Source organism: Lingula anatina, chromosome 5 (assembly GCF_051362555.1).
Source record: "Lingula anatina isolate TDL-2025a chromosome 5, LinAna3.0, whole genome shotgun sequence".
Taxonomy (NCBI): Eukaryota; Metazoa; Brachiopoda; class Lingulata; order Lingulida; family Lingulidae; genus Lingula; species Lingula anatina.
This window is the reverse complement of record NC_141771.1, coordinates 19,984,488-20,009,630: the sequence shown is the minus strand read 5'-3', so window position 1 is coordinate 20,009,630 and position 25,143 is coordinate 19,984,488. Positions and strand designations below refer to the sequence as shown.

Genomic DNA, 25,143 nt, shown 5'->3' with positions numbered 1-25,143 from the left:
AAATGGGTTGGCAATTCATTACAGTGGGCCTAAAACAACTAATTAATTTCTTTGTAATTTGAAAGTAGGATATCCCATTCTTTATTTACTTTAAATAAGTGGTCAATTTAAATGTTTGTAGTGAAAATATCAAAAAGATATATTGATAGGTTTTCTTTCTATTTTACTTTTTATTTTGAACAGCCAAGGCCAATGTCAGAATAATTCTGACAGAAAATCTGTTGAAAGCAAAAGTGGTGGGCAGGGGAACTGCCCTTGGAGGCTGGGACACCCAGCGCGGCATTAACATGCCAAGGACCACCAACTTTCTTTTCTTAATTGAGGGTAACATTGGGGAGGGGTGATTCCAGTTTATGGAAAATAAAATCACCAATTAAAAAATCACAGTAAACATCAGGCAAGTAGCCAGCACTTGACTTTTATGTACAATAAATGAAATACACCAACATTTGATTTCTGATTCAAGTTTATTTCCAAATTTAATTTTAAAATTTCTTCTATCAAACTTAAGAATTAAACTACACATTGCACAAACATTTAACTATACTCAAATACATACATAAACAGTCATATTCATATACCCTACCATACTGCTCAATTACTGATTACAACAGATAAACTAAGGTTATCATAAAATGCAAAAAATTAGTACCAAATACACAAAGGATCTCATCCATTTTCTTTATCATGTATAACATTAAATATAACAAAAAATTATACATATATCATGAGAACAGAATGGAAAAAACAAAGATTATGGGGACCCCACCCATCCCACAAGTTCTCTTTTTATTTTAACGAAGCAATAGTAGACTATGGAACATGACAAAACTATGTGCATTTTTTGGTAAAATTGAAGTTACAGTAAACTAACACATGCTTTGAAAAAAATGCTTTGAAAAAAGTAATAGACGCAAACCATCTTAATTCAACTAGAAAAAAAAATGAAAGCCATTGGAATCATTAAAGGTTCCATATATCCCCCCCCCCCCCCCCATGGACAGATAAATAAAATTAAGGAATTAAACATCTACACCATCCTAAAACTATGTTATTTATAGAATATCATACTGCCATACACTGTATCTATTCCTGTTAAATTAAACCAATAATCCATATTTCCAACAACAGTTTTATGACTTTTATATCTTGAGATTCACAAAAATAAAAAAATTTATTAACATCTACACCTATTTAAAACAATGTAATTTATTTGAGTATTAGAGTGTTATACAAAGTTTAATCAAATCAAACCAATTCAATGTGGTGTAGACAATAATTGAACAACTTAAGCCTCACAAAAGCATAATTAAAAAAATTATTTTGCTCGTGAGCAACCAGAAAAGAAATTTAATCACTTGGTTGTCTCAGTTAGTGGGTCAAAGTTTAAACAGACAATATAGCCCCACACATTTTAATATTTAATTTTAAAAGAAAAGGCTAAAAACAAAAACAAGTTTTACATCGGTCTCTTGTGATAACACATGAATCTTCTAATGGGACAATCATAAAAGTTGTGGAAAAAATAATAAATAAATATTAATGCTTAATATCAGTGTTGCCTGATATAAAACTGACTTTACACCAGAAAACTATGGAACTTGACATGCTACACTCTAATTATTTCTTTGATCCAAATTACTGCTGAGTTGTAAGTAACTTTCAGAATAAAAACATGTCTTAGTTCTACTGGTCAAGATTTGCATTAGATGAAGTGCACCAGATTTGTCCTTGCTGTCATGCTGATAGGAAGGTGGTTTCCTAGGTTTCTCTTCTGTTGGTGAATCTGGAAAAATATCACAATATTTCTTTAGAAGATGTCCATCACTTTAATTCATCAAAATGTCTTTAAATAAAGATATCTTTATACTGTAAAAGAATATACATGTATTAAATACCCAACTGCAGGAATCATTTCAATGAGCAAAATGGGACACTTTTTCATTTTGTCCACTATGCAGATAAGGCAACTGCTCCTGACATAAGTATTTGATTTAATTAATTAATTAATTAATTAAGAAACAATTTACCTTAGCTGTCAGCTGTGGTACATGTACCATATGGTCTGGAGTTTTTTTGTTACTCTGATCTCCATGACAACAAGTCCAGATGATCATCTGCAAACACATCAAAGATGGCATCCAGAGCCTCAGCAACCACCCACAATTTCTGGTCCTTTCTCATGACTTCCACAAGAAATGAGCCAAAATTCTGAAGGAAAAAACAACTCAACATCAAAACTGGCAAATATACAGACACTAAACAGCAACCAAAATTTCAACAACATTAGCAAAAGAGTTTTAAAAATTCTAAAAGCAACCAAAGTGTTCCATTTAACAATAGGTAAAAGAAGTAAATGTTTTTTCTCTTTACAAGCTCTGTTGGGTTTTCTGATCACCAGTACACACTTTCATGTTAGAAAGCTTTCAATATCTTAAGTTGTTATCAATTAGACAAAAAAGTTCATTTAACACTGGTACTATTGACTAAGAGTAAACCATGAACTTAACCATACATGACTTACATGTACATGTACATATCTGGGGTACCTTGTCGGTGTGTTTTCATCTCTGTCTTAATGGTGTGGTGGCTCACTGATATTACAGCTGCTATCAACAAAAAGTGTTTTCCTGGCCTATTGGCACACTACCCTGAGAGACAAAAATTAACACGTGGGATAAATTATGCTTGAAACAGCAAAAATGCAGTCACAAAAAGTAAAAAAAATTGCACATGCACTCATTAAAGGGATAACTCTTTGTATGAGATCTATATTTCACAATAAAAACATTGTGAACAACTTATAGAAATATAATATATTGTTTTACCACAAAATGGCAGTTATAGCTATTATTCTGATATTTGAGCTTGTCTTTAGACCACGTGACCTCCATTAATGGCTATACTATCTTATAATCTCTTAAGAGATTATAACAAAAAAACAAACTTTTTTAGAAAAAAAAAAAAAAAAAACAGGGATTCACTTTGAATGTAAAAATGGATTCATTAACCATTGGTATGAACTGACCGGATGGCCTTGTGGTTAGAGTGTTCGCCTCCAGAGCGGGAGGACATGGGTTTAAAACCCGTCCGGGGACATACCAGTCCTTTATAAATGGTACCTGCTGCCGCTTGGCAATCAGCATTAAGGGGTTGAAGCAGGGGCCTGGTCAGGCAATGCAGAAATGATAAATTAGCTCTGAGTTGTATCCTCCCCAGGGAGGTGAGACCGTCTACAGAGTGCACCAGTGCAAAAATGACCCTTGACTTGAATATTCATTTTATTTAAATAAATAAATTACATAATTGTATAACTTCAACCTTCGGGTTGCGATTTTCCAATAAAGATTATTGGTAAGAATTTGAAAATTGTTGTTTACTCCAGGAAAATTCACTTTTTGGCAAAAACGCCAGCAAAACTGTCAAATATTGTCCCTTTATTATCCCTTTTCAGTTTAAAAAGGTCTATTTTTGCTCCTTTTTGAAATTAACATGCCTTGGTGGAGTTAATGAATAGAGTTTTAATACCTATAACTGAACTAATTTTTTTATAAATTTCTTAACCTGAACAGGCCGAGTAGCCAGAGAGTGTCGGGGTCCATTTTTTCTGGGAAAATGTTCCATCTGAATAAAATTTTATCTAAGCACACAAAGATTGGATGAAAAAGATCCCATTTTATTTTTCAGAAAAAGAATCCTCCTTTTGAAACTGCTGGCTGCTGAATGACTCATCACAACATGCATCAACAGAACCACCCTGGCATGTGTGACAAATACAAACTGATAAAATCACTTCTTGTCTTTTAACTAGCTACATGTAGATGTGAGCTTGATGGTGTCATGGTACATGTTTACCAATGCTTAGTGAAGTAATAATAGATAATTATATGCAGTGGGTTGTGCAGATAACATCTTTAAATTATGGCATCTGAAGTATTGGAGAGAAATCACTTCAACCAATCAGATATGTTCACTGTAACCAGCAGTTAACATTGTCCAACAGAATGACTGCATTCAAGATTTTAAACAGGGGGTTCCTAATACATTTTTATACATTGTTCAGTACAAAAACTGGGTGCATTGGTAATGTTAACAAAAGTTCATACAGAATCCAAACGGATATTCCTATGGTGCTCTGAGAGTTGAATTGTGAACACAATTTCAGCATTGGAAAGGACATATCAAGCCTCCATAAGCTCACAGCAAAATGTAAGACAGTAGTATAACAATGACTAGAAAAGGAATGGCAAACAAAAAAAAAAAGGAAATTTTGTGAAAAGTAGACTTGGAATCAGGACTCGTTGTTACTATTGACAAGAATCTTTCAGTGATTAATCATCTCATGAAATTCAAGACAATAATTATAGTGGAGAAAAACCTTACTAGTGTAGATTCTATGACAAGACTGTTATACCACCAATAAAGTAGTACAGCATTCAGTAAAAATGTGCACAGGAGAGAGACCGTACAAGTGTAGATTCTGTGACAAGACTTTTACTCAAAAAGGCAATTGCACTGTGCATGAAAGAATTCATACTGGAGAGAAACCTTACATGTGTACATTATGTGGCAAAACTTTTACACGCAAAACTTCTTGCATAGAGCATGAAAGAATTCACATAGGAGAGAAACCTTTTAAGTGTAGATTCTGTGAAAAAACTTTCACTCAAAAAGGCCACTGCACTGAGCATGAAAGAATTCATACAAGAGTAAAACCTTACAAGTGTAGATTCTGTGACAAAACTTTTAAAGACAAAACTTCTTGCATAGAGCATGAAAGAATTCACATAGGAGAGAAACCTTTCAATTGTAGATTCTGTGACAAAATTTTTACTCAAAAAGGCAATTGCACTGTGCATGAAAGAATTCATACAGGAGATAAACCTTACAAGTGTAGATTCTGTGACAAAACTTTTACAGACAAAACTTCTTGGATATATCATGAGAGAATTCACACAGGAGAGAAACCTTTTAAGTGTAGATTCTGTGACAAAACTTTTACTCGAAAAGGCCAATGCATTGTGCATGAAAGAATTCATACCAGAGAAAAACCTTACAAGTGTAGATTCTGTGAGAAGACTTTTAAAGACAAAACTTCTTGCATAGAGCATGAAAGAATTCACACAGGATAGAAACTTTACAAGTGTAGATTCTCTGAGGAAACTTTTACACAAAAATATTCTTGTAAACTTCATGTAAAAAAAACACTGGAGACAAACCTTTGAAACATAATAATAATAATAATAAGATTCTTATATGGAGCCCTACATTCTATCTCAAGGCGCCTTACAATAATGGCTAATATACTAAAATCATTAAAATGACTACAATATTTTAATCATAAACTCTCATTGGAAACCATTTAAAATTTACACTACTAAAAATCAATCTTATTAAAATAAAACATTTATTATTAAAATAAAACCTAAGAGATATAGACAGAATTTAAAAAGTGGGTCTTTAAAAGAGATTTAAAATTGTCACAGTCTTCTGTTTTCCTAATAAAATTTGGTAGACCATTCCACACTTTTGGGGCGTAGATTATAAAAGCACGATCTCCATAACTTTTTAGGCACCCCTTCTCTAAAACAGAATGTTCTAAAATAAAATCATTCTCAGTATTAAAACGTGTGGACTGCCGTGGTAAGTTAAAACAGATAAGATCAGATAAATATAATGGTCTTTGTGAATGGATCGCCTTAAAATTAATACAGAGTACTTTAAATTAAAATCAATCCTCTGCTTCACAGGCAGCCAGTGTAATTCTTTCAGAATGGGAGTGATATGGTGTGTACTATTGTACTTAATTTGACAAACCAGTCTTGCAGCTGAGTTTTGAATAACTTGTAACTTTTTAATCTGATAGTCACAAATACCAAAGAGGAGACTATTGCAGTAATCTAATCTTGATGATATAAATGCATGTACTAATTTTTCAGTGGTTTTGTTATCTAACACTTTCCTTATTTTTCCAATGCGCCATAGTGCATAAGATGCTGATTTACACACTTCAGATACATGCTTGCCCATAGTGCCATTTTCATCGAGGGTAACTCCCAGATCTTTTACAGAACTAGATGGTTTTATAAGAACATCTCCTATGCAAATGTTGGCATTTGCTACATTTTTCTATTTGCCTTGAACCTTGATGTAAACCATATCAACTCAGTCTTACTATCATTTAAAGCCAACATGTTCACTTTCATCCATTCTCGAATCTCTGCAAGACAAGTCTCCATAGAAGTGATTGTTGCAGACTGGCTGCTCTTGGATGTAATATATACTTGTGTGTCATCTGCAAAAATAACAGTGTTCAGACCATGCTTTAGTATGATATCTTCTACAGGTAACATGTATAATGAGAATAGGATCGGACCTAACACAGACCCTTGTGGGACACCGTACTCCAAGTTAACTGGCTGAGATAAAACCGACTCTATTGAAACCCTTTGTGTTCTGTTTTTCAGGTAAGAGGTAAACCAACTAAGTGCAAGTCCATTCACTCTAAAACGATGCTGCAACCTGTGAAGAAGAATATTGTGATCTATGGTATCGAAAGCCGCTGAAAGGTCTAGAAGAACTAAAATGACATCTCTTTGTTTATCCAGGGCAAGCATTATGTCGTTGTGGACTTGAAGTAGAGCTGTCTCAGTGCTGTGGCCTTCTCTATAGGCAGACTGGAATTTCCCAAAGAGTTTATTTTCAGATAGATAGCTGCTTAGTTGGGAACATGCCATTTTTTCAAGAAATTTACCTAAAAAGGGTAGATTTGATATTGGTCTATAGTTTTTCAGGACATTTTTACACAGCCCTTGCTTTTTAAGTAATGGTCTAACAATTGCAGTTTTGCAGTTTGATGGAAAGATACCTGTTGAGAAAGACAGATTTACTAATCTCAGGAGAACTGGAGATAACACACTAATACACTCTTTCACTATATATGTTGGCATGGGATCCAGAGCACAAAACTTAGAATTCATCCCCTTTATAACAGAGATAATATCCTTCTCTGAGACCAGTAGGAAATTGCTCAGTTGGGCCCCACCACCCTGACTGGCACACCTGTCTTGAAATTCACTTGGTAATGGATCTGATTCTGAGGATCCATTTTGAGTTAAGTCCTTACGAATATCCTTGATCCGGTTTGTGAAGAAATCTGCAAAAACTTGAGGAAGTGTTGACATTTCCATGTCAGGAAGCACACTTAGCTGGCTTGACTTAGATTCTGAAATCTTGTCCACAATCCTAAAGAGTTCCCTTTGATCAGCACCTTCAATACAGGTCCGATGGTATACAGTTTTTTGCTTTTCAAGGAGGGTGTGATAGTTAGCTCTGGCAGTTTTAAATAATTCCCGGTGTATTTCCATTTTTGAGTTGCACCACTGACGTTCAAGCTTCCTGATCTTTTTCCTTTCTTCGCTGAGTTCAGATGTAAACCATTCAGCCCTCTGTTTCACCAACTTGACTCTGGTCTGCATTGGTGCAATATCTTCCATGATCTTGAGAGACGTATTATACAGATCTACTAAGGTACTTGGATCTGTATATATGATGGGTTATAGCATTATTGTTTATCAGTTTATTTTCCACGTTTCTTATTTCATCTGTTTCCCCCTCTGAGAGACATAGACTTTCTGCAAAAACTTTCATTCCAAAAGGGAATTGCACTTACCATGAAACAGTTAACAATGGAGACAAAACTTTTAAACAAGGTTTTTGCAAAGTCCATGAAACCATTCATACTGGAGAAAAGCATGATACATGTAAGTTCTGTGACAAAGAGTTCATAACAAAATTGGCCTGCACTAGCCCTAAAAGAATGCACACTTGTGAAAAACCAGACAAATGTGGAGTAGAATTTAATCAAGGGAATAATTGCAGAACACACAAAACAATGTACAACGAAAGAAAAAATGGTTCAAATAATATACATGGATCTTTAGGCAGCAATGAAAGTGGGCCTGACAATTCTCCAGATTCAGAGGGGGAAACAGATGAAATAAGAAACGTGGAAAATAAACTGATAAACAATAATGCTATAACCCATCATATATTCGAGGAAGAAAGAACAGAATACTATCATAAAGATGACACTTTTACCACGGAGAATATCACCATCATTACTGACAATGATGTCTATGACCGCATTCTCAACGAATTGAGCCAGGCTTTACAAATCCTGAGAACTAAAAATGGCGGATGTACATGAAAGAAAAACTGCCTAATCTTTTAATAGTCTCTCTGCCTCTCACACGCCTCCCCACACGTCGTCCCTGCGCGGTAAAGTAATTAAATCTCGGCTCCGTTCGCCATGCGGAAGCTACCTGAGAAATATAAAGTGCGCATGCTCATCAGTTAAACTCGTGGTGAAGAAAGCATGGCGGCTGAAGGTGATTGAAGGAAAAAAGCTCTTCTGTTCTATTATCTTTCAAAACAGAGACGAAAAAGGAATGAATTGGCCCGTAGAGCAGCAATGAATCGACTATCTACGGAGATAATATCACCAGAGATATTCACGGAGATATTCATGTTCGGAGCCGAGATTTAATTACTGTACCCCGCAGGGACGACGTGTGGGGAGGCGTATGAGAGGCGGAGAGACTATTAAAAGATTAGCGGTTTTTCTTTCATGTACGTCCCCCATTTTTAGTTATCAGGATTTGCCTGGCTCAATTCGTTGAGAATGCGGCCTATGAAATACTTACTGGCATAAAAAGGACCACACCAGGTCTTATCAAAACAATTATAAAAAATCCTTTCTACAACTCTTAATGATGTGTTCAGATGACAAAAACCAAAACAAACTATTACCTTATAAATTTGCTATTTTTGGACAACTAAAGAACAATCAAATGTAACTGCTTCAATTTTTATTAGTTCAGTGATTATCAATAATTATTACTATTACAATGTGTAGGTTCAGTATTCATCAGACCATTTACTTCCATGATCAGACGCATAATCTATGGGGTGTCTCGATAGTCCGAAGGTTCATTGGTCCGAAAAGTGGTAACATTTTCATCGATTTTTTAATCAAGGGTTCATTGGTCCGAAGGTTCTATAGTGAATATTCGGACCAATGAACCTTCGGACTATTGAACCTTCGGACTATTGCTATGGCCCCTAATCTATGATAGATCATCTAAAATAAAAGAATCGTACTACATCAAATACATGATATTACACTAGAAAATCCATCTCCTCTATCTTTTTTGTTGAAAACAGAAAGAGAAATTGCCTTTTCATAATTTAGATTATTTAATTTTTTAATGTATCAATTTTTCTTATATCCAATGACTCAACGACAGAATAAACAGTAAAAAAAGAAACATTGTTTTGTTCACTTAAGAAAATATCACACTCCAAATGAATATTTGATTAAACCACAACAAATATTACAAACTTTAAAGTATCAATGCCAGCTTGACAAGTGAGATGTTGAAAGAGTTTAAAATCTCAAAAAATGGAAAGAAAGAAAAATGAAAAAAAGAAAAACACCTGTAAATGTAATACTACATGCTTTGCCTAAAAGAATTCAATGTTTTATCACTGTTCTCTGTCAGCACCATTTCAATATGTGATAGATACAATACGAGTCGCCGAGCTGTACGTGAAATATTACGAGTGTATTGGCGAGCCGCAGGCGAGACAATACACGAGTAATTTTCACGTACAGCTCGGCGACGAGTGTTGTATCTGGCTTAAACCACGGCCTCTGATTGGCTTCTACACTAGTAGTGCAACAGACCGTGGAACGCACTCGTACATGACGTGCTTGTATGTCGAATACAGCACGGCCGAGTCTTTTGTTCTACGTGCTAGCCGTGGTTTAATTTAAGTTACCAACTGAACACTACAGTCCACCTAACACTAGCAACATTCTGTATCAGTTATCCATAAGGAATACTGAGCTGTAGTCAACAAATGAATTTCTAGCATGATAATAATAATATTCATAATTATAAATTATGAATAAATTAATAAATAATAATAAATTCACATACCATTTTACTGTAACGAATTGAAATGTCAAAATATGGAAAAATTAGTGGTTAAAAAAAGAGGCTAACCCACTCCTGTCTTCTTGCTGATTTTTATCTGCTATCTGTATATGTATATTACAGCTGTTTTCTCTTAGGCTGCGTTCACATGAAAAATCTATTTTCTAATAATCTAAAAATCTATTTGCAGTATCTTGTGATCACGGTCTGTGCCCTGAATACCAGCTGCATAATTACTGGCAGCGACGAGAATTTTTATTAAAATTACAGCTTTGGAAGAAACTGGCTCGCGCTGCCCGTAATTATGCCGTGGGGTATTCAGGGCACAGACCGTGATCACAAGATACCGCAAATAGATTTTTAGAAAATAGATTTTTCATGTGAATGGTCCCTTAGTATTGATACAAAATCTATGGAAAATGCAAATTTAACCCATTGACAGTGACCTCTGTATTGTGGTCAACTGATGACCCCATCACTAATGGTCAATTTACCTGAGTGTCCCTAGTTCTGTCTTCCTGACTTGTTAACAGCTGACCACTAATAAGTGAAGGCCTTGGGTTGCCGGACCTGGGTGGAAATAGTGCTGCGATCACTCTGTCTTCATGTAGAACTTGGACATTAATATTATAAATATTACGTAGTTGATTGTGAGAGAATTGACCCCCCCTTTCCCCCTCTTACGCCTAATTAAGGTTTGAAAATGCATAATAATAATGAATGATTCTTAAATGAATTGACTGGTAAGGGCTGAGGGAACGCATTCGGTCCCTGGTTGTGAAAGGGTTAAATGCCCCTCTTCCCGCCTCGCCCTATTCCGGCTGCTTACCCTGAGCTTCAAGAGATAACTTGAAACAAACATCTGCACTATGGCATACCCTTGGCGTTACCAGTTACTTGAAACGGCAAGGGTTAATTGCTATTTTAAGATCTGAAGTTCAGGGTGCGTCTCCTACACCTGTGTATCAAAACTATCGTTGGCAGGTTCATCTTCTGCCGGGAGTTGAACAGTTAACGTGGTCAACAAAATTTTAGGGAGACACTGATGGCATGGAGATGTATCATATTGTCTGAATGTGCTACAAGGTGAAACTGGAAAAGTGGGATATTTTTACAACTTGTCTAAAAGATAGTAAAAGCCTCTGATTATAGCAGCTCCACGCCTTTTTTATATTTTGCTGTTGAACTGATACTTCTCTCATCCGTCCGACTCTCCCTAAAATGTTCCACTCCAGAAAAAATCAATGGGAGCTATGGGAGAATTGTACAGGCAATTGACCTACATTCTCCACTGCAGTTATTGGCGCTAGTTTAACAATGTCATGACTTGGACATGATAACGTGATTCACGCCTGTGATATGAAGGTTTATAATTTATATAAATAAATCAATAAACAGGGCGTGTCGATCAAATGATTGAAAATTTGTGAGGGTAAAGGGACATCGTCATTTATAAAAGTAATAAAAACTGTAAATGACTCAAAATCACAAAAAATGCATTTTTTTTCTTATATGCAAATTAGATTGCCTGTAGTAATATAAGGCTGTCCGGAAGTGATGTCCACATCAGAGATTTCAAATAGCGGTGATCATGATCACCTAAGCTATCTTAAATTTTATTATTTGATAAAATTAATACATATTTGAAGCTACCAAATGTAATTTACCGAAAGAAATAAAGCAACTTTCCTTTCATTATAAATCATTGCTCGACCCGCCCTTCGGCAGAATTTTGTAACAGCTAGAAGGCTGAGAAGGGCTTCTTGACGAGAGCCCCGGTGTACGCCCCCTCCCTCCCCTTGAGAGGTACTGTAAAGATCACTTTTATTAATATTTTCCAGCGAATAGGAAATTTGATTTTTTTATAGATATAAATAACTCATATTCCTATGCTTTTATTGCATTATGCCTGTGGCTCTGCTGATTTTGAGCGAGAGAGAGAATTTGTTTAACGCAAGGATGTGGTATTTAACTGTTATAAAATTTCCATAACTTTCATGTCCATATTGAATTATCAATTCATCAATAAGATTTAGCTAACAAGATTATTCGAATAATAAAGAAATTGAAAAAAATAAAAAAAATCAAATTCAAGGAAGATTGCATTTTTAATTTTCCACGCAATCCAAATGCAATAATTTACCAGTTGTCTTTATTTTGGTTATTCAACTAAAAGCGTACTCATTTTTTCCGTTTCTAAAAATAAAATGTGTCACTGATATCTTAATTTTTTTTACTACAGGTAGAGATTTAGCAGTTACCTGTGTCCAGTCTAGTGAAAATTAACCTGCCATTAATATATGGAATAGATAAGCGTGTTAATCGTGGTGCAACACAAATAAAAAGCGAACGCGGTAAAAATTCAGTCATGGTTGTCGTGGGACACTACCTACCGCCAGTCTTATTCAAAATACAGTAGAATCTACCTCGACAAAGAGAGAAGACACTCATCGTGTCACCTTAAAACAAAGCTGTTTGATAGTTGACGCGGTTATAAAACATTGGATGTAAAAGAGTAGAAGAGGACAATTTTATTCTGATATTTAGGACATAATGACTGTAAAACGTCTTGGATTTGTTTCGTTTAGCTTGTTGAAATGTTTAATTCATATTACTACAGTATCTTATACTTTGTAGAGGGTGGGGGTGGAGAGAATTTGTTATCTAAAAAGTTATACACACATTTACCAGCCCCACTTCAGACTTCCCATAGATTTTTTAATGTTTTAACCTTTTTTTTTTTTTGGGGGGGGGGGGGGGGAGAAATAAAAGTGAGATGCACACGCCCCCCCCCCCCCCCCCCCCCCCCCCCCCCCCCCCCCCCGTCACGTAGCCCAAATTGCAGAAAATCAGTAAAAGCTTATTACTCAACTGTCTTCAACTACATGTAATTCCAATTATGAATCGCTATTGTCGCTCTTAGATGATAGGGTAGACAAGGCGATGGATATCTCTGAAGCACTTTATAATGAGACGAGAATAATAGCGACGGAAGTATCACAAAATTTGGCAGCAATTATGTACAATTTACAATCGCATGAATAACAGCAATTCAGTTATATTCTCATATGGACAAGTATCAAACAGCTATTATTCAGTTAGCGCAGGGTATATTGAGTCCGTTGATTTTAACTTCACAACTTATACAAGAAACTATAATTTTTATTCAGTCAAAACTTAATGACCAAGCTCAACTTTGAATCACACCACTACAAATTTCTACTATAAGCATCCACATTTCGTCACTGCCTTTCACAATCAGTCACTCTTCATTAGACTAAAATTCCCCATAACGACTTACCCTCATTCGCTCACCGCACACTCAGTCACCACATATCCGGTCCCTCTCCAGCGCAAGTGTCTTCATGGTACTTTTATCAAACTACCATCCATTTTTGCCAATTTCCGATGATGAAACTCACTATTCCATCCTCACGCATACAGATTGGTCTTTATGTCGAGGCTCATTCCTCAAATCTTGTCCACAATATCCTATTGTGATTCCTGTTAGTTTTTTTTTTTTTTTTTTTTTTTTTTTTTTTTTTTTTTTTTGAGAGCTGTGTTAGCAGTCTTTTCCTGAACTTACGCCCAAAAATATTAGGGCGTATTTTACATTTCAACAGAGTGCCCTTTCCTCTTCCGCACACTTCATTACCAAAGACACCATATTATTCACCAACGTGGACGTCATAATGCTCCCATACCAAGACGTCCCATATCTTCAATTGTCATCATTGTGTCGTGCACCTACCCTGTCACTGCACAATCAATACTAAGATGGCTTATTTTCCGGAACGTTTATATAATTGTCATAATTTTCCTTTGATGAGACCGTCAAATACCCCTTTAACCTCATTGCTCTACAACACTTGTTTGCGGAAGAGCGCATTAACGATCTCATGGGAGATACCTTGTTATCTAAGCCTCCTTCCTTAACCATTCCGAAAATCAAGATTCTCCACAATAAAATTGATTCTATCATCGCCTCCGAACGGACTGACCATTTAAATTTCGAACGCATCATATATGCGGTAAAACGGAAGCAACCAGTCTACCACTCAATAGCGGACACATTACCCGTCAGTCAGCAATCTGACGACCTTACACCCCTTATCCCTTAATATCGCTATTGGTCTATCAGTTTTTAACATTCTCTTAACCGCCTTTTTATCTTGTAAATTCGCTAGATTATCTGTTATCATAACTTCCCTTCAGAACATTTTCTCTGTTCGAGGTTTTCATCTAACCTTTGAAACCACCTCACTTCCAACTACTTTTAAAATTGATTCCCCGATTTTTGCATTGCCCTATATCACCGAATCACTTGTTATTTTGCTGCTTTTCGTTATAATTGTCATTCTCGCAAATTCTATGGACATAGACCTGTCCTGGTCTTACAGATTTCGACATTAGATGATGCTGTTGTTTTGCCTGTTATGCACCTTCAGGGTAGTGTAACGGCCTGGAAAGCCCACACACCCACATTGTTCGATAATTTTGAGATCCATGGTTGTATTTATCTCATGTTGCACATAAATTGGAACGGTATCTGTCTCTCTAATTACGAAATTGATCATTCAATCACTCTTTTCAATCCGATTTCCTCAAAATACTGCCAAACGTATACATTGAAAAAGATGTTTGCTCAGCCATTCTTTGCACTCTTAATTATTCAGTAGTGTAGTTGGCTTTACAAGCTCGATATCATGCCTGTTGAAGTTTTTGTTTTTTTTTATACTTCCTCCAAAAAGCTGAACTCTTGCGACACTGTTCATGCATTGATTTGAAAATTTCAGGACAGAAATCTTGAATGAAACTCACTCCATTGTTATGCTTAAATGTTTTGACATTTTATCTTTAGGGATAGACATATTTAATCAGCTTCATATTCATTTCTTAATAATAACTCAAAATATATCAATTATTTTTAGCGGTGAACTTATTTGTATACTACTTTCATAATAATTTTCGTTATTAGATAGCATTATGCGGTAGAATTGTAAGGGTTATGGTAATAATATTGTTTACTATCCATTTTATCCTAGTGACCGTATTTTATTCAGCTCTCTATAATTATTTAAAGGTACGATGTTACACTCGACGTCCGGTGCGATATCTTATCAGTGTTTTGATAGCATCGTCTTAGTCCCTGTAAAAGAGCCATCGCTTTTGATACAGGTTAATCATTTACCTTTACTTTGAATTTGTTACTACACGTTTATTCTTATTTGTATTTTAACTGCTTTATATGTATATTTTCCTTTTTTCAAATAGCTGTCTGTCTAGTTGACATTCATGATACTTTCACAGGTCATATCGATGCAGGTACATGAATATCAGTTCTATGTAATTGTTCAGAAATCATACTGTATAGTCGAGAATTGCTTATTCTATTATCGCTCACAGACATCTTCATTATCTGTTGCCACGTAATATCATACAGTGAAATCTTCAGACGTATTCCACTTCCTTTTTGCCCAGCACCTAATCATCCCCTCGTTCCCTTCATTCCAACACCTCTATAAAGTCGGCCTCCTTCAACGACCACTTCATCCACTCTGCTTTGGACCACCACCAAGACAACATCATGAATGTTCTCGTTATGTCATCAGACAACGTCACTAGACCTTTTGATTCCCTGCGCCAAATAAAGGACTCCCCGTGGGTTCCTCGAGGTACCATCATTCAAGGGCACCAGGCAACACCGGTGTGCAACACCACTCTGGAAGAGGCGCTGCCAGCCATTAGAGCGATTGCTCCAACACTACTGATTCTATATGGTTGGATGGTCACCTCGCCCAACCTGACCTCGGAGGTAGGCTATCTCCTTCATCTGCTGTTCAGGGCACTAGGGACGATGGCTGCACCAACTACTCGGCAGAAGGCGAGGGTGGTTATTCTACCCTCCGTGCGCCTTAACGGCAACTTATGAGGGCGGCTTCTTTAATGCGGGACGTGGTCATTGTACGCCCGCGTTCTTTGGTTCCTTCGTGGTTCGGTTCCAGGGACCCGGAGGAAGTAGCCCTTCAGTGTAGGGACGTGTTGGCCGCCGCCCTGCGTTTCCCACCTTCACCACCCCAGGCAAGACTTCCTGCTGCAGCTATGAGACGCATACCCAGAGGAACTCGAGACGACCCTCTCCTTGTCCCGTCTGAAGATGAAATGATTAGCGAATGACTCCTAGAAGCAGATGGGCCAGACCAAATGGGGGACCTAAGAGGCCGGAGCCTAACGCCCAGCGGACCTTTCTGATGATGACCCCGACATGGAAGAAGCATAGGCGGAACTTTAAGATAACAAAAAGAAAAAAAGAGAGAGAAAGAAATGCCTTCTATTCCCCTTTTGGTCAAATAAAGAAAAATTACGTCTGAAGATATCACCTGGTGTTGTGTGTGTGTGTTTTTTTTTTTTTTTTTTTTTTTTTTTTTTTTTACATCTTAGGTTTAGTTATTACTAGTTACTTTTGCAGGAGCAAAATCTTCTAAGGCCCGACGGACATGTAACACAGTTGGTAGAAAATTGAGCCTTTACGTAACATTTAGTAATTAAAACTTCTGTGTAATATAGGCCAATGCCACACCCGGCTTCCTGTGAATATATTAGTCACACCGCTGTCATCTCTATCTGTATCTCAGATTTTCTACAAGAGCTTTTAATCTCTCAAAGGTACAGAGGAATCTTAATCTATCTTGAAAGTCGGTGTTGGAAGGTGCTACCTTAACAGGAGATGCAAATGTGACCAATGAACCTTATAAGAATATACATTCGAAGGGCCGCACATATATTATAGTAAGCGCCCAGTATTATGTTTATTAATTATCAATTCCGGGTGAAAGTATTGTTTTATCAACGTGCATAATATAGAGTAGAAGTTTAAGGCCAAGTAGCCAGTATAACTAGTAACTGTTTATATAAGGAGAATTATCCTGGCACCATCAGGCACGGTAAACAGTCACCTCACCCTCAAATTCAGTATAAAGGGGCGTCCTGATTTCAACACAAGAGACGAACGCCCAGGGACGTCAGAGCAGGGAATTAATGTCAGAGTGACCAGCAACAATGACAGCACGAGAGGGAGACTGAGGACCGAGGACGGCCAGGTCAATCAGAGTCAAGATCGAGGGAACGACTGGGTCACCGTCTTACCGTAGCGCTGTGCTTTGCCTAAGCTAGATGTCCCTGTATGTATGTAACGGGTTTGAGAAATAAACTGTATTAATAGGGAAACCTATCATATACTGTTGTTTCATTCTTACGAACCTCGCGCACACGCCAAACAACCGTCCCCGTTACATTTATTAAGATATTGATAACCCAGTGGGTTGAAGTTCTAGATAAAATATTAAGAGCACTACAATAATAATAAGATACATTTTAATGAATCTAAGGTTTCATTCCATTTCGTTCTATGTAGATCAATCCAACTCTGCTAAATGCAATCAGTTTAACAGATTAACACACCTCCTCTTGTTTCAAACTTTCTCGTATAATCACCACCTTTTCTGTATTCTACCAAACGCCAGGTGGAGGCGTAACAATTTGAAATATCAATTCCCGAAGAAAAAAATATTTGATACAAATGGAATTTCATTTCTTTTATTTCATAAAATATGTTATTCGAGTGCTGTATGTGAAAGAATCATGTGATGTATGATATATGTCAATAATGACAGCATGAAATGACAGGAGGATATTGGGGAGGTAGAATAAAACTGTTATAACTTGTGCATGACAGTACAGACGGGCGTTATGATAACTGGTTGTATGATGCAAAGTGAAAAAAATCAATTTGAATAAAATGCTTCGGCAAAATATAGGCATAGCATATTTTCACGGTGTTTGTGCTGCCGTGTTAAATTATTACACGGATTTTCCTGGGATAAGTGGTATTTTTCTCCAACTAAACAACCCTTCTTTCCTGCCATTGGCTAAAATTCTGCTAAAGTCTTGGATAATTTAACAAATGCCTTTGTTATCATGACCAGGTTCCACGCACGCACGCATGCACACACGCACACAGACATATATTCCGGCGAAAGTTTATTTGTCATTGTGAAGGTAAATGAAGACTACAACATCGTACATTCAGATATGATCACATAATTTAAAAGTTTATTAATTTGTAGTCTGCTGATTCCAGAAGATGGCGCCATAGTACGGTCAGGTTGGTCACGTATACTAAACTCTGTTCAGATAAAAACGTGTATTTGATCATAATCAGTGACGTAAATAATGTTTCATTGTGGGGGTGTTAGGGTATGAGATTAATTTTATCAATGGCGTCTTTTGAAATATATCAAACACAAATGCGTCCTATGCATTTTTATAGCAATAAATTGTAAATGAAGGTTCACCTATCAGATAATGATGATAATTGAGTAAATAATGTGTCCAAAATATCCTGCCTCCTCCCCCATGAATCATATGTAACCAACACTCCAAAAAGAGATGTCACGTCTTCATCAGTTCTGAGTGACCAGGGAGTGGATGCGAGGCGGTCCAGATACATGTACTAAGTATATGAATACATGTATATATCAGTTTCAACTGATTTAGTACAACGTTTTAAGATATTAATATTAGATATTTGATGATAACTTATTTGTGATTCATTTTTGATGCCTAAATGCTTAAAACTAGTTTCGGAAATATCCCAATATTTTCGCCATTTTGCTTCCTCCACATTTTCGCCAGCTCTTCATATCTCATATGCACTTCATGTTAATTGGACTGCGTTAGTAGATATAGTCGTAGGGGTAAAATTAAACATTTTGCGTGTGTCATTTTTCTCAATATTTTTGCGAAGGAGAGAGATAGTATATGTAGGAAAATAGGTAGTTATAAAACTTGTTTGTAGTATCATTAAGAAAATATATTCCTCTATCCAGTAAAGAATGAAGTAATTTTTCTTCAATCAACAGCTTAATATTGAAATAGTTGACCTTTACCTCCAATATTTTGATGTCTAATAGAACATTCATCATTTCTCACCTGGATAGCCTCATTCTCTGATTTCAATATAAGCTGTTGATTGAAGAAAGTTCATTCTTATAAGATAAAACAGCTGATAATATTCTTCTCTGATTTGTCCAGTTAAAATTTATTTACATATTGGTAATATTACATTGAATAATATTGTTTTTGCTAATTTCTTGTGAGCTATACTTTTAAAAATGTGTTCTTTTATCCAATAAAAATTAATGACAAATTGGGAATATTACATTAAATAATATTTTTTGCTGATGTCAATTTTTCATTTCTTGTTCTTAATTACTTTGAGTTCAGCATATAAAATTATACCACTGTCTTCAAAAACATGGGTTTTAATTTCAATTCAAAAGCATATATAGTGCGTGTTACACCTTTACCTAGAAAATAACATCCTGAGAAATTCAACAATTTCCCTTTATCACCAAAGCACACTTATCCAACACCGAGGACAAAAGCACGATGCATGAAAGTTTTAAAAAGTCGAGTTGTTATATGCCGTACTCTGTTACTTCCCAGTGCGGTTTACAATAGATAATAACACGTTTTGAATTGTAGATTTCAAAATGTTGCCGCCATAAGTAAAATTGGCCTTTGTCTATTTTCAATACGAGAGGGACTTTTCTGAAGCTGTAAACGAATTAATGAATCGCAATGCTATGAACTGTTTTCGATACCGCATACCTTGCACTTTGATAATTTGTTGTTAAAATTTCTAAGAAAATTAAATGAATTTAAGGATCTTATTGCTTTGAACTGTTCTGGATACCGTATACCTTGGTGACTTATTGCTAATTTATTTTTATTTTTTTTCAATTTAATGACTTTATGGATTGAATCGCTGTTAACTGTTCTGGTTATTGTATGCCTTGGTGATTTATTGTTGAAATTTCTAGGAAAATAAAATGTTAGCTACATATGGGACCAGCACTCACTACGGGGGGGGGGGGGGGGGGGGGGGGGGGGGGGGGGGGGGGGGATGTGCCTTTGCTTTACTTTAAACGCTCAGAGAAGAGATTAGAAAACTTAATTTCATAAGCTTGTTCTTGTTAATGAACCAATTTTCTGATGTCTAGGTTCGTAGTATGTACATTATGACTTTCGTAAAATGTAACTGAAAGATGATGTCTCTTAAAGAAATCTGGATTCTGTGTAAAGACGAAAGAATTATTGATACCATTTTTCAAAATCTGCTCAACTTTGAAAAACTTACTTTTTATTGGATCGATCAGTAGGTGCAAAAATGTTTTCTCTCTACATGTGCTATGTGAAATTAATTTTTGTTCTGTTCATTGCAAAACATTTGTCACAAGAGTTGTAGAATTTTTCATGATTTTAGGTATTTAGTTATTGAAATAATTCTTATTATATCGTATGGTTAGAAACAGAAAAAAATCAACGTCAGATCTGGAACATTTAAATTTAGTCAAAATGTGAAATTCTAGGTAATTTGTAGCATTGTGTGTACTTGATAATGTTAGTCCAGAGTGGGTTTCCTTCTCGATTTTTCTGATGTTAAAGGTGGGGTGGATACCAGATCCTGCGTTGTTTTTTAAAGGAAAAAGTTTTATTCTGAATTATTTTCTTTAATATTAATGAGGTCAAACACGGGTAGTTTAGTTGATAATTTTATTTGTAAAATCAAATAGATTGAATTTGTTACATTTTTAGTGAATTCTAATGAGGATCTCAATAACTTTGTTGATATCATTATATTCAAACCTTCAAAACTTAAAAAAATCACAATTGTAGTCCCACAAACTGATGTTTTAAGATGGTTAAATATACATGCATTTATGGAATGGAAATTTGTTTTGGTCTTAATAAAGAAATGCCAAAAGTATGCAACGAGTTGTAATATTTTCATGTTCATTGGTACCCACGGGTTGGGGTTCAGTTTCCTGCTCGCGCACTTGGATAAAACCGAGTAATTCCAAAAGTCTTTTTAAAAATTTCCTTTGGTTACTATAAGAAGAAAGTCTATCACGAGGAGGGTGGGTGGGAACAGTTAGAGGAGTAGGTAACGCGCTTGCCTCTCAGACAGAAGGTTGTAGGTTCGATTCCTGGCGCAACTAGGTCCCAGCAAATTACCTTTTGCAAAAATAAATCCAAATAAAGAATTTCGACTTCTACAAAACAGTGCTACGAACACAGGATAGGAAGAAGAGTCGGTGGTTCTGTAGTTAAGAAAAATAACTTCTATTTTGTTCATAAAACAATATTGCACATTTATTATTGCACAAATGAATACAAAAAGTAACAGCATTGTTTTCACAAAATAGTATAAAACTTGGAATACCTTTTTTCTTCTTAATGTCAATTTCATAAAACGTACTATGAAATGTGAATTAAGCTTTTACACACAAACAAAAATGGTTCTCTATCTAACTAAAACGTGTCAAGATTCTATGCATTTTGAAAATTTCTACTTGGCCGGCGTAGCATTTTTATTTATAAAGGAGTTCAGGAATATTATTATAGACATAATACCAACAAGATTAACAAAATCAATAAATAAAAAAAACAAAACATTACCAAAAAATGTTTGTCTAAATTCACTGGTGTGAACGGTATAGAAAATTCAATATGCATATAACCTCATCCTATCCCGACGCATGCACCCACATGCAAGCACTATGTCGTCTTGCTGATGTTCACAAAAAAAAAAAAAAAAAAAAAAAAAAGTAGATAAAATAATAAAATTTAGTAAGATTCCTGGTTGTTTAGTTCATCGATAAATATTGTCATGCCCAAAACAGACGTGTTTTTTTTTCATACGAATTGCTTAAATATGCATTTCATGGCACAACTTTGAGCGAAAACTGAAATCTGTACAGCATGCAAATCAGAAACGTAATAATGACATGACCAACTTACAAGCTTATTTCAACCATAGCTATTTTAAAGAATAATGTGCAAAGAAGAACGGAAAAAAGATTATTCAAATGCACATTTACTAAGACAATGCTAATAAACTTAAGATTGGTCTCCGGTGTTCAGTGATCAAGTGACACTCGGCATTATAACTCGACAGGACATGCAAGACTGACATCCGATAAGGAGTTATTCTTCAATCACTCTTTGATTGCGACCAAAAAGTCAACTAAAAAAATACAAGGCACAAGGCCAACCTTTAACAGAGCGTTGATCTACACACTTTTGTATAATATTTTTATACTGAGTGAATTACAATCATTCATTTTTTGTTTAAAGAAGCAAAATACAATTAAAAAGTAATTTTGTACGATAATTCGATGGTTTTTCAAAGAATTGGCTAAAAAACTGCTAGCCAAAATTTAAGTAAATTTACGAAAAATGTAAATTTGGCTTTTTAAAAATTGTATCACATTCAGAAATTGGCAATCTTAAAACCTTCATCGAGTACTCATTTAAAAAAAAGGCAGCTAAAATGATTTATTTGACTTTGTCAAGAATTTGTCGAAAATTCAGTGTGTAAAATTTTCTGATGAATGTCAGTCCTATATGGGCCCTTTAATGAAGATAATATTCCGAAATAAAACATCTTCTGTAATACAACGATTTTCCTTTGTAACCTACCACTACTGCAATAAAAAATGCACATTAATTTCGGGAAATTTTCAACTCCTTGGTTTCGTTTCTAAAACCAGGGCGAGTTTTGACCCCTCCCCTCATTGAAACACGAAGTTTACATTATATGCGTCACAATCGCACATTCAAACTTAAGAAAGATCGTTTCAATACGTGTGGACAGTTCTGCAATACTAATGACACATTCTGCCAATTTGATAATGCTGCAATTTCTGAAGCATAATTATTCAAATAACAGCGAATTATTGATTTTTGGTGGATGCACATCTCGCTCTTTTTTTCTTCCGAAGAACAACTGAACACTCACTGCAACTTCCAGACGCTTTCTAAAGCATTAGACCGAGTTCACAACCAGTTGAACCACCGTCTATCTAGTCCGTGGATCAAATATGGCGCGCACTTGACAATATAACTTGACGACTTGACAATATAACAATATAACAATAACTTCCAAAGACTTCCGAAAATGCATTTTACACGGTTGGAATGTTTTCTTTCTTTCCAAAACTAAACATCACCAAAATAAATACTAGAATTCAATTTTAAATAAATAATTGTTCACGGAGAACTGCCAAATTGCAGATTTGTCCTCACAAATATGTTACCATCAAAAAGAAAACCGTCGTCCTACATGTGCATTGTTGTTTATGTTGCAACACCTGCATAGAAATAAACCACTACTACAAGTACGTGTAGCAAAGTACTCTTCCTGAACACTACTTTGTAATAGTTTGAAAATAACTACAGCCGATTCACAACCAAAAGCAAACATTGCACTTCATATTAAGTGTCAACTCTACAAATTTACTAGCAGACGAACTCTGACATGCGACATGTTATCTTGACATAGATGTAGCCGCTGTGGAACACGAGTCTGACGTCTTTGATGGAGAACGTATTCAATCTTCTCGTGCACGGTTGAGTCACTGAAATTAAACAATAAACCCACTTTTACAAAGCAATGGGTCAGCAATGTCTATGGAGCGATTAAATTAAGCAATTTTTAATCTTACGGTAACCGATTTCGACAGTAATATTCAACAAACCACTTTTCAACTTTAAAATTAGACGAATACACTGTATACATATAGGCCTACTGAGCTGACACGTTTTATGTAAACATGCACTTTCAAACAATATAATTTCTATTCTTTTACTCCGTGTACACACAGTAACGTGACAACATTCTGTGTCTTTAGAATCACACGTCAGTGGTGCTACTAAAAAGATAGTGACCCTTCCATTACGTATAAAGTGAAATTTTAGAAATAAACATATGACAGGAGGGTAGTAAAAACAACATTTATGAGATCTTAGAAAGTAGAACAACATAGTCACGACATGTGCACATTGGCGGGTAGGGATTTGCTGAGGTGGATTTTGAATTTTTTAAAAAACAAATTAAGCTAATGCAGTTACCTGCCGAAATGTCCTGACATTGTTGGAAACGGAAGACGCGTTCACTGCTTGAGCAAACCTCTCACCATCTATTTACTAGCAAATGCATTCCATCTGAAAAAAATTAACAGAAAATTAACTATTTAAACGTCAAGTTGAATTTGGACTTTTAAGGGAAAATATTGTTGACGTCAAGACAAAATGTCGACATGATGTTTTATGTCCAAAATGCCCCATTTTTCGCAAATATCATTCACAAATGTTATCTTCCATCATCTATACATGCACAGTATTTACAACAGATCGATGCCAATTTCAGTCCCAGATTTCCGACCATTTCGTAGAATTTGTAGTAATGAAACACAAGGCTGCTTTCTTCTCCATCTTCTACTGACCTCGGTCCAATCTGAACACCTCTCACCAAAATGCTCACCTGATGCAAACGATTATATACAGTTGTCCACCTTCCGTACTGAAGCCTCGATTTCAACTAGTCTTTGTTGAAAGATACGGCGCAAACATGCCCCCCTCCCCCATCTCTGGAAGGTGATTCGGGTTTGCTGAAATCATAAAGGCATAAACATTAAAAGTTGTCTGTTTTTTGTCCACAACAGTTGTGATATGAAATTTTAAATATACACGAATGCCCCTGTACCGTGTCTTTGTGTTAACAAAGGGGACAGGAAAATACCCCACCCCAAACACAGAGTGTAAGTATCACAGATGAAGGCACTGAGTAGTGGGGTGCAAAGTTTTGAACTCTATGAAAAAGATAACAACTGTTCATTTTGGCCAAAAAAAAATTGATTTTCCTCGGGTAAACGGTTCCCATACTTTTTTTATTATATATAAAACCCAGCCAACACATCCATTTAGACGGACGTACTAGTATTTACCTTGACGCAAATTGCACTTTTTCTTCCGAATTAGGCGTTTTCGTAAATACATATCTTAACAATCCTTATTTATAAACTTTTATTAAGTTTATATGTTTTTATTTAAGTCAAGTGGTCATTTTATGGATTTCAGACGTTAAAAAGATAATTTATCATCATGTTTGCCATTATGAACTGAGAAATACTGCAGATTCACTTATTTTCGGTCAAAATACATTGTACGTCTCAGAGTTGAGATCAATTTGACTGCGTCCAAGGATATTTTGTGACTTTACACATTTGCTTGTATA

At 35.7% G+C, this 25,143-nt stretch overlaps 1 protein-coding gene and 2 long non-coding RNA genes across 14 annotated transcripts in view; 1 reads left to right on the top strand and 2 right to left on the bottom strand.

Moving 5' to 3' along the window:
* Nucleotides 1-448: 448 nt before the first annotated feature.
* The window catches only part of LOC106169132 (uncharacterized), a 137,082-nt gene continuing 112,387 nt past the window's right edge, over nucleotides 449-25,143 (bottom strand). For 5 of the 12 annotated variants that reach the window (XR_015334692.1, XR_015334690.1, XR_015334691.1 and 2 more), the window contains exon 5: nucleotides 449-1,786. This is a non-coding gene — a long non-coding RNA (uncharacterized LOC106169132). Of the gene's footprint in view, nucleotides 1,787-2,030; nucleotides 2,212-2,524; nucleotides 2,652-10,495; nucleotides 10,615-10,830; nucleotides 11,423-13,302; nucleotides 14,014-25,143 lie in introns of those variants that run through there. The other 7 variants (XR_015334694.1, XR_015334697.1, XR_015334693.1 and 4 more) reach the window with 7 other exon arrangements.
* LOC112042717 (uncharacterized) lies at nucleotides 4,066-5,276 on the top strand. Its single transcript, XM_024077743.2, has one exon. The coding sequence runs from the start codon at nucleotides 4,446-4,448 to the stop codon at nucleotides 5,130-5,132; it is 687 nt and encodes a 228-aa protein (XP_023933511.2). The 5' UTR covers nucleotides 4,066-4,445; the 3' UTR covers nucleotides 5,133-5,276.
* On the bottom strand, nucleotides 21,179-24,385 carry LOC106161634 (uncharacterized). The gene is made up of 3 exons (XR_015334712.1): nucleotides 24,255-24,385; nucleotides 23,979-24,071; nucleotides 21,179-23,485 (listed from the first exon to the last, which is right to left on the bottom strand). It is a non-coding gene; the product is annotated as an uncharacterized LOC106161634 (long non-coding RNA).